The 16,894-nt window shown below is 37.6% G+C and overlaps 1 protein-coding gene across 1 annotated transcript in view; it reads left to right on the forward strand.

Annotated features, from left to right (window-relative positions):
• The window catches only part of LOC140154534 (uncharacterized), a 94,538-nt gene that overhangs the window by 58,609 nt on the left and 19,035 nt on the right, over positions 1–16,894 (forward strand). The window contains 3 exon segments of the mRNA XM_072177104.1: positions 3,897–3,943; positions 3,946–4,031; positions 10,058–10,175. Coding sequence (XP_072033205.1) covers positions 3,897–3,943; positions 3,946–4,031; positions 10,058–10,175 — 251 coding nt within the window.

Consider the following 16,894-nt stretch of genomic DNA (forward strand, 5'->3'; position numbering starts at 1 on the left):
CGACCATTTTCGCCCTCTGTCAGCCAGTATTTTTTTATTAAACCTCAGATTATAATTCATTATATTCTATTTTCAATACCTGTATACTTTTTAAACAAAAAATCTACATGCCAAGTAGTGAAATTGAGTAAAAGTCAGCGTTTTTCGGTAGAAACGTTTTGAGTATGTCGCCATATTGAATTCTTAACACGTATTTCACTCATTCTGAGCATGTGCAGAACGTGTCACTGCTCAACTTGTGACGTCATAGCTCATATAAGATTCATCCGCGGGGCGGCTCACTGAATTCAGGCCGCGATTCCAAAACTTTTTGACCTTGCGTTATGAACTAAATCCATTTGCATCCGAGTTACCCATTTATCCTAAATTAAAACTTCAAAATCCATCCGGTCAAACTCTGTGGATCGAATGGAAAAGACGGCATCTTGTGACAAGATTTTGCAATTTCAGATGAACTTATTATGCCGCGATAAATCGGTCATTTTTGTGGATTTAATTCGAGTTTGGAGTGAAAATTGGATGTAGGTCTACAGTACACTCACTGCAGTATGCTGCCCATGTACGAAAATACACAAGAACAGCTGTTGTTTATCGATATCACAGTGCCGTTGCTTAGCGACAAATCGACAGACCGGAAATTCACCTCGCCAGGTCAGCGATACGCATGAAAAAGTCGAATTCAATTCGACTGACTGTTTAGACCAGGAAAAGTCGCACTTCAACCACGACAAAGTCGAATTGAATTTGACTTAATGAACCTTGGGTGCATTGTTGAACAACGACTTTTGAACTCGACTTCGGTCGCATTTCTGAACAACGACTGTACCTGTTTAGACCTGAATTTGACTGAACTCGACTTCAAAAAAGTTGTTGTTGAAGTACGACTTTTCCCTAGTCTAAACGGGTCTAAGCCTGAAGTGCTTCAATAACAGTAAAATTTAACTTTTTATATTAAAACCGGATTGACCCGGTTTTATTCAGAGTTCATCGATCGACTGCTTGCTAACATCTCCCGTGGATGTCAGCTTATGTGTGCACACGTCGAGCGCGATGCTCCGTGCAGTATTACATGTTATGATCGGCGAGCGTAGTACATGCATTGTAGGCGCTGGACTGAAATCGCAATTTTCTTCGTTATACCTCATTTGTTTGGCTCGAAATTAAAAGGGGATAATGTGATCAGTGAAAACAAACATTTAAATAGGAATCTATTCTTTTTGCAAATCACACATTATTGCTTTAAACTGACAATCATAACAACAAACCGATAATCTGATTGGGTTGATTATGCGTCAAAGTATTGGTTGTATGTTGCGATGCCACTCATTTACAGGGCGCTCACATCAATCAGAGCAAAATGCTGCGATATATCTCTGGATGCTAGTGTAGTTAACTTTTAGATTAGAACATGTAAGACAATTTGTTGCACATTATTCTTACAACGCTTCTTATACTTAACAGGTCGACTTGTCTGAAGTGTAATTCACAAGTATGTATTATAATGAATGTCACTCATTTTTAGTTTTAAAATTTATGTTACTGCAGTCTTCAAAACATTGTCTTGGTGTAGCAAAGATGCATTAAAATATTGAGTTGACACATAGTGTGTGGGGTTTTAATGGTGCCAATTCCAAAATATTCATTTGAATTTTGTTTGACAGACTTATGGCAAGCATTTCCATGGAAGACATATTTGTTAAAATCAAGCTGATAGTACAATAGCGCCAGTTTTTAAAGATTTGTAGAAAACCTGAGTATTTTACAGACAGATTTATCTTCACTTGCACATATTGCTAGGTCCTACATACCTCTTGCACCATTGTGTCATCATTGGAAAAAAGGGGATGTTTTTTATTTTCATCACCTTTGCTAGCATTGCAAAATGAACAAAACTGAAATACGTGACAAGTAATACGTTCACTGGGTAACTGCATGAAGGGGCCCAGCGCATCATGCAGCAACACTAAGCAATTGGGCATATTAATAGGCATGTTGCTTACATTGTCACCAGAAGAATTGGACTATTCCAGTTGAAATCCATACACCCTCTGTGGAAAACATAACCTTAATATTCCACACAGGGAGTATAGATTCCAAATGGAGCCTGCACACCAGATACATATCTTAAAGTGATGTTATATGTATGCCTTAAGTATAGGTTTCTCTATTTTGGTAAGGGCGTTCTAAATTTAAGATATTCGAAGTTGTAGTAATTAATGAAAGTCACAGCAAAAAAGGTTTTTATATATGAATGGTAAGCCTACCATTGAAAATAATGCTAAGATATTAGCCGATTCTACGTAGATAAACGAAAAAACGGCGAGGAAAACAGCAGCGTCTCTGATTTGCCATTTTAGCGAGCTCCATGATTGGCCAATCTAACTGTCCAATCAGGCATCCCAGTTTACCGACCAATGAGAGTACAGCAGATATATGATAAATAGCGATGTTTTCAGTAAGAAACGTCATTCAGTAGCGGGTCCTACTAGTCAGGACTCGTTATCAAATTCAGAGTCCAGGAGAGGACTCGCAGTCACTATCCTCAAGATTGAAACCTAGCCAGGTTTCATCATTCGGTATCAGGTCCTAGTCTGGACTTGATATCATACTTGAGTCCAAGAAAGAACTCACAGTCTTAATAATAAATGTCTTATTGGGCCCTTCTATATTGGGCCAACAGCCTTGATGTTTTTTGAATCCTAGCCAGGTCTCATCATTAGGTATCAGGTCCTAGTCTGGACTTGATATCATACTTGAGTCCAAGAAAGGACTCACAGTCTTAATAATAAATGTCTTATTGGGCCCTTCTATATTGGGCCTACAGCCTTGATGTTTTTTGAATCCTAGCCAGGTCTCATCATTAGGTATCAGGCCCTAGTCTGGACTTGATATCATACTCGAGTCCAAGAAAGGACTCTATAGTTTCCATAGAAGAGACAGAAAAGGTTTTTGAACCGCAGAATGAACGGCTCTTTTCAGAGTCACCAGACTTTACAAAAGACCGATATGATTGGTATAATCTTTTAGTATTAACAGTTTTGAATATTGTAAACCAAAAGACTTTGACTTTGGTTATGTATAAATATTTCTTTATAGAAACCAAGATAAGGATTCACTATATAGGCTGTTAGTATATAATTAAGAATTTCTCAGCAGAAGAATTTCTAATTTAATAAAGCAAGGTTAAAGTTTTATAACAAGGTTATTACTGGAAGCAGGTACATTGTACCCTCTGTGCCCTTCGCTTTTTTATAATTTTATAAGAAAGTGACTTACACTGTGACAAACTACAATACAATGCTAGTGATCAAAATCTGACCTTGATGCAGCTTGAAGGTCACAAAAACGTTTTTCTGGGCTTCCGTCCTCCCCACGCCCTGCATTTGAAGCGCACCAGAAGCAACCCAGTTGACAGTAAGAGGTGCTTGGTTTAAACATGCTCCTAGTCATAATCATCTTTCCAGTAGCTAAAACCCAAATAGCTAATATTTAGCATTCAAATACGAAATAACGATTATAGTGCAAAAAACAAGGGGAGGATGAGCATCTTTGCCAATATTGAACAGCTGAGGAGAGACTGCATTATATAATTTGATTAGAAGTCTGTGGGGATATTGATTGATTGATGGATGGCGATGGCGATTCAGGTTTCTATAGCAACAAAATAGTTGATAGCTATCAGTTGTACCTTTAAATTGAATCAGTGCTGAAAAAGAATGTGAGGTGTAAAAATTGCTACATTCTTTCATTAGCCCAATTTGTAGGGATTTCTCTAGGTAACACCCGGGGGTCACACATTAATAAAAGTTACTATGTATAATGGCACAATGATAATTACATGGCACAGCTGTGTTTGACTAATAATATTGTACTACTTCATTTCTCATCATTGACAGAATCAACCACATCTATGAGCAGACGATTTGCAGCCAGTGTTGTGGCCTCAATGCGTTCCTGTGCTTGTTTCCAGATAGGCGGAATCATAACCTCAATGCTATCAACTTTGATGACTTCTTTCAATTCCTTATTATGTAAGTATATCCAGGAAGTAGTGCTTATGGAATCGGGCTTGCTTTGTAACATTTATCAAAAACAGAAGAAATAGGAGTGTGAGGAAGAAAATGAACCATGATGCTTGACTCTTAACTAAACCAAAAAAATCAATGCATAAAGCAATTGCAATCCCACATGATGTGATTGCATCATTATGCGAACAACACACACATGGCACAAAAAGCGTGTCTGGCCAAGGTACACCCCCCTGGCTGGCTATCCCTGTTCACATATGGCACCCAAGACACAAAGTTTTCTCTTTTTCTTCTTTCTGTCTTCCTTCCTTCTTTCCTTCCCCCTCGGCAAAAAATCCCCGGGGGGCATTTGGATTAATAACACCCCATTCCCCGGGGGATTAGTAAATTAATCCTAACAAAACCATGCATCAAAAAACAGCTTAGGCCAAGAAAAAAAGAATGCATGTCTCAGACACCTGCGCGCATTGCTATGTGAAATCCAATTTAGCGCTTACGCGTTGGCTGGTTGTTTGTTTTTTTGCCCCTATGTTTATTTTTTCAGTATCGTATAACGATCCAATTTTGTCTTCTTTGCAGTTTGGTTGTTGTTTTTGGTACACATTTTGCCATGATTGTAAAAGAGACAAACAAACTATTCATTGTGTATATTATATTACTATATGGTTCTGTATTTGAATATCAAAAAGTACATAAATATTATGCCTTGACTGTAAAAAAAAAAAAAAAAAAAATCGCATATCGCATAGCTCATAGCTCATATTCTTTAAAAAATAAAAAAACGCATAGCACTTAGCTTTTTTACCAAATGTGTCTGAGACATACTTTCTTTTTTATTTGGCCTTAGCTGACCAAGGTACACCCTCATGTACACCCTCATGGCCTGCTGTCCCTGTTTATGTGTGTGCCACCCAAGGGGTCCATGGTTCAAAACTTTTTTCTTCCTTACTGCTTTCCTTCCCCTCACAAAAAAGCACCCAGGCGTTAGGGTTAAAATCCACAAATCCAGCAAATTCCATGTTGTTTCATGTGAATAGTTCAAAGTCATCCTGAAACAAACCTGTCCAGATTTAAAACTGGATATTATAGACAAACAAATTTGTTACTGAGGACCCATACTCTCTCAGCCTTGGATTGAATAAGCTAGAAATTATATTTTTGTGTTGATATAAGAACTCTTTAGAACTTGTTCCACTGACTGTCAGCAAAGTGGCAATAGTCAGTGGGAGTCAAATCAGTCAATTTAGATCAAGCTGGTAGAATTGAGAAACCATGCTTTAATAAATACGTAAATGAATAGATGTATATGCAGTGGCAGGGACTAGAATATTTCCATTTACAGATGGGAAGTACCTCTGCTGTTTATAAAAAGACATGATCTGTACCTCCAGGAAATTCCGCGGTCCCAGAGCGAAATGTTTATTTCGATTGCAATACCTCCAAACAGCTATAATCACTCAACATACTGTAATTGTTAAACATGCAATTGTACATTTGTATGCTGGTAGTGCAGAGAGAGAGATGTTATTTATATTTCCTAACAGATAATGGTTATTTTATATGGATTCAAATATCTGTCTATTCTTTGTTCAGCTCGTAATACTAATAGGTAAGACTCTTAATGCTCTGCCTGCTAGCCATAGGCTTCAACATAAAAAGTCCAAGATTTGAGATAATAATTTTCTTAAAATAGCAAAGCTATCTTAAGAACCACTGAACTAATACTTTGCTTTTTTTGTACTCATTTTAATGCAAGTGTCATGCTAATTCCAAATATGGTCATGAAAATTTACAATTCTGAAATTTTGAATTAAAAAATTGAAACTTGTCGTCTGTAGTTGACATCCGTGTTGAGAAAGTTAACATCATGGATTGACAGAATTGCACACAGTTGGATGTAGCACCAACATGTGTACATGCAAAGGGCATTTTTAGTATTGTACTCCTGATGTGGTATTTTGTGAATTTATTTGAGCGTAAGTTGGAACTTAATGCCAATCAGCAACATTGATAGAATAATTCAACACACAAAAAATTGGGGTGAATTATTTGCAAAGCTCCATTCTGATTGGTGAGTAAAGTGAAGATATCATGTAATTGACCAATCAGAGGCAATGTTACATCGGCAGGTAGTGCTCAGGGGGTTAAACCAACTAGTGATGGTGAAAAATTATGGAGCTTCTTCTAGCTGACTGCATTTTAAAATCTATATAATGCATTAAAATAACACTAGAATTAAGTCACCAGTCACAATGCACAATTCCAGATAGGTGATGAGCATCATGTCCAACCACAACCTGGCGACTCCTCTGAACAGAAATCTATAAAGAAAATAGCTTTCAGAGAAATGCAAAGGCAGACCTTGCATGAAAATACATGGTATTCCAGTTGAAATCCATACACCCCATATTGAAGATATGACCTTAATCTCCCACATATGGAATGTAGATTTTAAATGGAGTCATCTATTTAGGTATCCCCATTTGAAATTCACACTGCCTGTGTGGAAGATTTAAGGTTGTGTCTCCCATAGGCAGACATGCCAACTAGTACGGTTTCACCATATTTTGTACGGTGGTGGTACGGTCACCCCCAAAAAAATACGGTATTCCAGAATTTTGACCAAAATAATAAAATGTTGTGTCTTAAAAACAGCTGCAAGATTAGACTACCGACTGAATTACTGGTATCATTTGACCACTTTCTTGGTCTGTTAAAATGGTTGCCTACATCGTTTTTCTCTCGACTTTCGATGACGCATGCACATTAAAAAATATTATTCATAGGCCTACAAGATGCTTTCCGAAATAATTTTCTTCTGACTTGCAGATTTTTCATGGCCATTAATATTTTTTATTAACCACCTAATGCTATGTCTTCTGAAGGTATTTAGTTAAATATTTAGCTCTATTGGTGCAAAAGAATAAGCATACAAGGTTTCCCACCCCCTTTTACTTCCGACTTTCGCACCATGCATGCACATTAAAGGAATATTTAATAGGCCTACAAGATGCTTTCCGAAATAATTTTCTTCTGACTTGCAGATTTTTCATGCACATTAATATTTTTTATTAACCACCTAATGCTATGTCTTCTGAAGGTATTTAGTTAACTATTTAGTTCTATTGGTGCAAAAGAATAAGCATACAAGAAGGTTTCCCACCTCCTTTTACTTCCGACTTTCGCACCATGCATGCACATTAAAGAAATATTTAATAGGCCTACAAGATGGTTTCAGAAATAATTTTCTCCTGACTTGCGGATTTTTCATGCACATTAATATTTTTTATTAAGCATCTTCATCTAACTGCTACACATGCTATGACTTCTGGAGGTTTTTAGTTAACTATTTAGGTCTGCAAAAGAATAAGCCTGCAGGTTTTCCATGGATTAGCATGTGTTCCTCACGGACCAACCTGGGTAAACAAACAAACAAACAAACAAGATGCTTTTCGACTTTGTTTTCTCAATGATGCACCAGTGGCACATTAATATTTTTAATATTGTTCTTTAACCATGCATAGACAACTGCTATAGGCCTACCCAGTACAGTCTTCTAATTGACATTGACATTAAACTGTTTAATTTTTTTTTGAAAACATGAACAAAACCCGATGTTAGGCCTACCGACGGATACTGATAATGTATGATGAGGATAATGATGATGAGGATGAGGATGATGATCAATGATTTTCTGAACTTGAAAGTTTTAACAAAGCATGCTTCTATACATTAGAAGTAACAAACCCCAATGTTTCCAGAAATATATCAGTTTGTTTTGTCTACATGCTTTATCCAATTTCGTGAGGTCAAAGGTCACATACAAGGTCAAAGGTCGACTGAGGTCACCAAATCTTTTAATAATTAATTTTTAACTGTGCATCACATATCCAGAAATCAGCTTGATCAGTCATGTGATTAAGGAAATATGACGACTTTAAGATGGCCGCTTTCCATGTAAAGTATAGCAAAGTAGCATTTTCAATGAGTGATAACTCGTAACGGAAGCATCTTTCTGTATTGCTTGATTACTTTGATGGAATGGTTCTTTGGTATTGCCAAATTTGATTGCAAATTCATAAGGCGGGCCCCTGGTCCCCCTCTGTTACGTGCTCGGTCGTACAAGTGCTCCCTTGCAATTATGTGTTCCACTTTTAGGGTTTCTGGGGTTGGCAAGTACATATTTAAAAAATACGGTTTTAGGGTGCAAAATACGGATTTTTGGTCTTCTGAGTACGGAAATCTGCATTTCAAAGTTGGCATGTCTGCATAGGGGGTGTATAGATTTAAGGTTGTGTCTTCCATAGGGGGTGTATAAATGGAATAGCTCAGTTTGAAGTTAACAGAGAAATGATAATAAGGTGAATCTGTTCAATTGTTTGAGGTGAGTCAGAGGGGAGCATGACCAAGTGGTGTTTGCAATCAAATAATGAGACAAGTAAAGGTGACACACAAGGAATTATATGGGTTCTATAAAGGAGATCCCAAGGCTTGATAATATACGGGGTGTAATCCCCCCCCCCCCCATGTGCATGGGTCTTTTTGGGAGTGAAACCGCCCAACACTTTTTGATTTGATATTTAGTCTTAACTCAAGCACGGCAAGACCTATCGGAATTTAAATGTGATTATTGCTTTCTTGACTCAGTTTGTTAGTGAAATGGATAGCTCTACCATCTCACTTGCCTTAAATGAATGAATTATTTGGAGGGAAAAAAGAGACCTTAATCCATCTAAAACAACAACTTTTATAATCTGCTGCCTGAAGTATGAAAACACATACAGGTAAATTCTAATTCAAAGTAAGAAGATAAACATCTCAAAAAAAGTAACTAACCCCCCTTAAATAATGGTCATTATTCAAAAATTTGTTGGAAGCAGAATTTATTTCTGCGCATTTTGACACCTCATTTGTGACATGATCAAGGGGAATGAGTCACATGTCGACCCTGATCGAAAATGAGTTTCACATATGTTTCTAAAGAGGACATTTAGAGCTTTCTGAAACTGAAAACCCCATGTTGATACGACTTTTCTTTGCAAAGTTACATCAATTTATCAATGGCTGAAAACAATATAAAACATAAGAATTTTAACACTTTCTCTGCCAATATCTCAAAATCAATATTAGCGACATCCGACTCATTTCCCTTGATCGTGTCACATTTGATATACGATAGCCCAGAAAACAATAAAACACTGGTCAATTTAATGTAGTGAGGTCCAGATTTGAAAGTTGCACTTACAACAATACAAAAACACTCAGATATCATTACACAGAGTTCCTTCTATTATACTGAATACAAATCAATAGAATTTACTGCAACTTTCAAATCTTGGGTTACATTTATTTAAATGTACGCTGTGACGTCAATATTTAGTCAATTGCTACAAATGACTACAGATTTGTAATACTGTATACGCCAACATGGGTTGTTAAATTTGCGGTTGTGGATATTTCCTCAATAGAATAATATAGTAAAATGCTTTTAAATTATCATGTTTTCGCTGGGTTTTATTTTCATGGGGTTTTTCGGCGAAAATAAAACCACCGCGAAAATTTCAGCTTATACAGTACAATCGCCCGTTTTTGAATAATGGTCATTATTTATGGGGGGTTATTTACTTTTTGTGAGATGTTTATGAAAATTTACAGTCAAAGTGAAACCCCCAAGAAGATCCAATCTAATTCACAAAGTTAATTGAGGTGAATGATGTTGACCTGCTATGGTTATAGACAAGTATCATTTCTTTGTCCACTTTTTAATATTGAGATACCAATTATTGAAAATTTACTCCTTTGCAATATTTTCTTTGGTCTTTTTTAGATTTTCTGATTTAACAAATCACTGTTAGTGCCTTTAATAACAGACATAACAGTTTGTGACATTTTGAGTAATTTGAGTCAGTTTAGCCCCAACAACTTGTCTGTAAATGTTTTCTGAAATTGGAGGAACGCTGGAGGTGATATGTTTCCATTATTTATACATACAAAAATTTATGACATTTTTTTTGTTTATTCATGTGTAGGTTTCCATGCCAACAGTCGCAGGGTGCTAAGCTACGATGTATTTTACACTACTTTGAGAGGTTGTCTGAGTTACACCAAGACCAGGGGCCGTCTGGGAAAATATTCTTCAGCAGACAGGTGGGTATACCAGATCATCTATAAATTTATTGTAACATGGATAGTGTTTTCATAGGTGGAAAGGCCTAATGTAATAATGCTTTCAATATAATACAACGAATTTGGCTTTAAAAATATTGTTTGCTGTAACACTCAAATGGCTGATTATTTATAACTTTATAAGTTCCCAATACTGGTGAAAAACTCACCATGTGAACCATATATGCGTAAATCCGGGGGGTAGGGGATGCATTCTCCTAATAATTTAATAAGGGGTGGGGATGGTCCATACAATCATACCCCAATGTTGACACTGCGTGTGTGTGTTTTGGACCACATTAACAGAATATTTGACCATTTTAGGTTAAGAATTGCAAATTTATGCATGCTTCACACAAATTTGTTTACACCATAATTATTTGAATATTTTGGCTAAAAAATGGTCGAATTTTTTGTGTGTTTCATGCACATTTGTCTAATGTCGAAAAGAAATCTATGCCACTGTTGTGAACTCATTTTAACCTAAACATAATGATGTTTTTCGCTCTAGGTTCTATAAATTGTAAAAATGGTAAAAATATGGACTTCTATTCTAAAAACAAAATTTGTTTCACAAATCCAAAAACAAATTGTTTAAAATTGAGAGCTATACAATTAAAAACAATTTTCTCATTGAGGAGTAAAAAAAATTGCCTTGCTAAATTGTTTTTTAAAAAATGGCTTCATCGAAGTGCTAAAAAATATTTACTTCACCGCTCGGGGAAAAAATTGTCACAGCCCCAACTACCCAGCCCCCATCGATATCTAATGGTACATCACTAATCAGCTTTGGTGTACATATTTTTCCTGATTTTTTTATGGATTCAGGAACAAATTTGTACATTTCAAATCTTGATGACTAAAGGTTTGCTCTATCTTGGGTAAATTGGTGTAAAGAGGCTCGGGTTATGTACTATGTAACTGGAGTCGGTAGTCAATATGGCATGCCCTACATAATGCCTGGGCTATATACACCCAATCCAGATAGAGCCGGGTCTGCTTGAATCATGGTTTTAAATCCATATACTGGATTGATGTGTGTATAATGCTGATCGTATTACAACCATTAGTTGAGAGAATCGGAAAAAGAGAGAAAATCTTGTTTGGAAGGTATAGTCACATATTAGGAGCTTTCAGTATTATAGATAGCTGTAGTTGGGGAACCATTTGAGGTACCAACTAAATTGCCACCACTCTTTCCATTTTAATATTAATAATACATACACATTGTATTTTTGTATAGCGCCACTCATCGCAGCCCTCCGGTTTATACGAACATCACAATCAGGTCACTACCTCCAGATGGATTCCTTACTGTGCACTTGCTGTCAGTACTTAGATTGTGAATATCCAAAACCGCACTGATGCATATAGCGACAGTTAGGGATAAACACCCTACTCTTTTCGAAACTGACTGTGATGTACAATGTACAGGTATGGCTCTCTGTGCACAAGACCGAAGACTTATTGTCCCCTCCAAAGGACGAACTTCTCTCATGGTTCATTTGCCCAATTTCAAATGAACAATAAGCAGATCAATATTTTGTTCAAACAGCATCAAATAAGCCTAACTGCTGTGTGTGCCATGCTGTACTCATTATTGGTGAAAGAACTTAGGACATTTGGCCCTGCAGTCCTTCAACATTGATAAAAGGCAAGTGTGGAAGGGAAGGGGACCGGGAGATTTGATTTCTGCTTCATGTCAAGTATAGATACACAAATCTTGCTGAAAGAGGAGAGATGCAATTATGAGGTTCAACATATTGTCATATCAATGTCTGCATAGACTTTTTAAAGCTAGGCTGGAGGATTTTGCTTAGGGCTGGTCTAATAAGGATCTAAGCGTGTTTCTGCATCCATCTGAAAACAGTAACACAATATATTACAAGTCTATTACATATATCGGCCCATGTGTGTGGCAGCTGGAAGCAGAGTCTCCCTTCCTTAATTGATGGCATGTTGCTCTACTCTCTCCCAATTGGCTTCCCCAACAGCTCTTTCAAACTGCCTCATCGATGTAGCTGGACGAAACGTGTAGTCGCCTGCTCCGCAGCCGAAGGATGATGATGGTGTGCAATGTCAATATTATTTGTCATTGATCTGTGCATGGCTTCAAATCTTGATCACATTCTTAGTAGAATGTGTACTTCAAGTGTAGTACATGCATGTGTACTGCACTTGTTGCCATCACTCTGTTTCCATGGGAAATGAGAATCTTTCAGTTGGGATTTAACTTAAGCTCACCAAATTCAAGCAAGTGATAGCTTAAAAAAAAAGGCGCAGTGATTTATAGTGTGCTACGCAGAGGCACAACACCTTGATCCACAAGCCTCAGCACACTTTACAGCTACTCTGAAGATGCTTAAATTGATGTCACTCACCTATTGCTTTGTTGTAGCTGGTCCCTGAGTCTGTTGTTTAGGTAGGCGAACAAAAATAGACCTTATTCCATGCAGTGTGCTTTGCCCATCAAACTTATGCAACTGATGTACACTAAAAATGTTATGGCGTCATATTTAAAAGTACTGTTCCTTTTATTTTACTCAAAAAAGAACAGTATTGACAGGAACTCTCAGATCATGATTTGGTGAATAAAATATACAAGATGTTGAAAAGTGATATTTTCATGTTTCAAAGATTATTAATAGAACCAAGACCTGACTGTAATACTTTTTCTAAGGCACTATGGGTAAAACATACTTCACTCACACTGTAAATGAAATTAAGCACTGACCACAACTTGTATCTTTATTTCCATTCGTGTCAGAGTGGGACGTACCAATAATTTTTACCTGGAAGCAATTTGATATCTGATGATCTATATTATTTGTATTGTCTTACTGTCTATCCAAGCTATGATCAGACGGGTATGAACCTCCTTGATTATGAGTTGTGTGCTCATGATAGGTGTGCCAGCAGCAACCTTTTCACCATATCTTGGGTGTTTAACTAGAAACATTGGCGTAACCAAGAAGGGGCAACTGCCACCCCTGTGAGAACTCTTGCCCCATTTTACCCCCTTGTGGGATGCTGGCCACCCTGATATGTAAGAATTTTAGGCCTTTTTTGTATTTTATCCCATTTTTGACCATTATCATAAAATGTTGCCCCCTTTGCCACCCTCTAAAAATGTCTGGCTATGCCACTGACTAGAAACAGGATTGAAAAGTTACTTTGTTTAATAAAACAGTGAAACACTGAATAAAATCTTCAATGTGTCTGTGGCACAAACTTCTAAATTTCCTGAGTGCAAAAGTTTCCTTTGGCATGACAAACCATGTGCACAGCTACTACCCCTGACTGAACCATCAAGGGATGTGATCTTCTGAGACAGGGTTGTAGCTAGAGAATTTTAAGTGCCGGGTGGTATTTGAGGGAATTTTTCGTGAAATTGACAATTTATTGCAAAATGCCTAAATTTGGCCAAATTTTATGTGATTTTGCAATTTTTGACACTTGAGTGCTGAGTGCTAGAACTTAAAATTCTTTATCAGTGGTGGGCTCTAAATCTTAGTGCCACGCTCTACCGCCCACCACCGCCCACCGTAGCTACGTCCCTGCTCTGAGATTCCTCCCTCCAAGTGTCCATATCCTGTGTGAACACAACTCAAATGACAGATATCCATTTCTCAGACAAGTGTACCACAGGCTATTTGGGTCAAATGATCATGTATGTGCCGTCATTGTTGTCTCAACAAATTTGATATCAATCGTATATCTGAAGGCAAAAAAGAAAACAATTGGAATCAGGTTGCATCCATTTCTTGCCCCTTTCCTGTGGCTAGTTAAAATGACATGCTTTAATGTCATGATGTCCATAGGGTGGGATGGATAAACAGGGAACAGCCCATTTAGTCTGAAGGGGCATAAGTCTGAAAAGGGTTAAAGTTAGGGTTTGGGGCATTTAAGGTTAGGGTTAGGAATTGGGATATGGTTAGCCTAGGGGTAAGGTCAGAGTTATGTTTTAGTTGGGTTTATGATTAGGTATAGGGTTAGGTTTAGGGCTTAGGTAATAGGGTTAAGGTGAAGTTTTAGAATTGGGGTAAAGATTCAGATTCAGTTCAGTTTAGATCAGTTCAGTTCAGATCAGTTCAGTTTATTTCATCCATTCAATTAGGGTTTAGACCTCAAGTTATCAAGGTTTGGACTAATGACCATTCAGACTATTGGTCTGAGAGATTGTTGGGGTGCATAGGGACATGTGTGGCTGTGTTGGCCAATGTGGTGACAACTCTCTAGTACAAAGGTTCCCTAGTCCAAAGGCTCCTTAGTCCAACAGTTTGCTAGTGAACAGGTAGATTTACCATTCGTTAGTTCAAATCCTGAAAAAGGTTCCCAGTCCGAATATCGGGTTCTTTAGTCCAAGGGTTGGCTAGTCCGAATAATAAATAAGGTTCTCTAGTCCGAATATAGACAGGGATGTGAGAGTTCCTCTTTTCAGCTGATTTCCTCTTTTTTTGTTGCCAAAATGTACGCGTTTTTCTTTTATTTTCAGCCCATATTTGGCGTTTTTACCCTGATTTTACGCTGTATTTAGTGATTTTCCTCGTCTTTGGTCTGTGGCATCTCACACCCCTGTATAGAATAAGGCTCACTAACCCTAACCCCAACCCTAACCCTAAACCATAACCCTAAATCCTAACCCTAAATCCTAACCCTAACCTAACTCTAAACCCTAACACTAACCCTTATTCTATGTTCAGACTAGAGAACCTTCGGATTAGCGAACTTAATTTGGTTTTCGGACTAGCGACCCTTCGGACTAGAGAACCATTGGACTAGCGACCCTTCAGACTACAGTCTGTCCACTTAGAAGTACAAACCAAATCTGTGGCATCGGGGGTCGATGCTTTGCGTCACACGCGAACGCGACGCGTAAAGAGCGTGGTGCGCTCAGCAAGTACAAATCGCGCAGTAGTTGGCGCGCCAAAGAAGCATTGCATTGGAATAATTATTCTCATACCTCCTGTTTCCGAGGTCTATTTACTTTGTACTTCTATCACTGCCAATGTCGGGGTGTGTTTATGTTCGTTGGGTACAAGTGTTATTTCTGTGAGGCAATCCTGAGACAGGAAAGTCCGCATTGCTATTACATTTGCTTTACAAACACATCAAATGAGGTGTGGCATGTGGTCCAGGAAGCTGTTCCATGTTAGTACATTTTGCTTTTGTGTCAGTTGGGCAACTTGCTTGGTTACTGATATGTGTTTAGAGTGGAGGTTCTTTTTGATGGATAAGATTTTAAGATATGGCCATGTAAAAAAGTTTCTTCTTGAGCCCAGTTAAGTACAATATAAAGAACTTTGACCTCACATTTGGGCCCTTTGCTGCTCTCAGATCTCTTGCAATTATATATTGCAATCGAAATGATGAATTATTTGATAGAAACATGTACCTTATTTACTCTGCTAAACAGCCTGCTTCTATTAAATGTTTCCCTTCCCATCTTTTGATCGCGAAATTGCAAGGACAAATCCTATTCTAACTTTCATTTCCATCCAATTCATCACCACATTATAGTAGAATGTTCATTGAACTAATAAATAATTGCATTCTTGCATAAAAATGCACTTACAGATCTAATTGGAAGTTTTTTCCGATGTGGCTACTGTATGGTCGCCGCCATGTTGAATTTCAACCTGCAAGTCGTTTGGGAGACACAAGAATATCAGTGTTTCTGCTTCAGAATGACAGAGTTCAAACAAACAATCACATACACTATATAGCAAAGATAGCAGTATACATAAATTAGGCTATTTACTAAGTAATTAATGCAGTTGCTATTTCCTGCAATGTTGTTTTTGTTCCAGGGTTTGCCAAAGCACTGCTGCTTGACTCTACATACATACTGTATTATTTATCTACTTCATCAAAACTGCTGTCACATTTGATAATGTATTCAAAAAGAAACCTTAAAGTTTTCAATGTAACTCGGGGTGCATATGCGTGTGGAGCAGACAGTAAGCATACAAAGCATGATTACTTTTTTACTGTCACAATGGAAACATGATCAGTCCAAGAGAACGCCAAATATGGATCAGGAGTATTACATAATAATACCCTGCTATGACAATAGCTGCACTAGGTTAATCGTATAATCTCCTTATGTGGTTAGCATGGCTGGGCCAGGAAATCCACAAGGTCAGCCAATGTATGTACATGTATTCGGTACATGTTCCATATCTTTTACACTGCGCGATAAATTTCTGGTTTGTTTTATTTCCAAACGCAGCAGTCGATATTCTAAAGCTTGGTCCAAATCCAAGAGAAGAACCAACTCTAGTAATTTATGTGGTTTCAAATTATATCAGGCGTTGCCTTTTGATAGAAATGGTGTTTGTTGATGTGCACAGTTTCCCATTAGATCATAACATGCTGTTGTACATCCAAGGTCAAAGGTCTTTTAATCCATATTTGGCGTTGTTCTGGGACTGATGGTCGGTTTTATGGCCTGATTTCTTGATTGGAACATCGGGCTATTTCATTTAAAATCTATACCCCCTATGGAAGACATGACCTGAATCTCTCATACAGGAGGGTGTAGATTTCAAATGGAGTCACCCTTTCAGGTAGCCCCATTTGAAATTCACACCTGTGTGAAGATTAAGGTCATGTCTCCCTCCCATAGAGGGTGTATGCAAAGAGGATATCTAACACTTCCCACAATGCATTTCTTCCCTGCATGTATTCAGTGCAACATG

The sequence above is a fragment of the Amphiura filiformis genome, chromosome 6 (assembly GCF_039555335.1).
Source record: "Amphiura filiformis chromosome 6, Afil_fr2py, whole genome shotgun sequence".
NCBI lineage: Eukaryota > Metazoa > Echinodermata > Ophiuroidea > Amphilepidida > Amphiuridae > Amphiura > Amphiura filiformis.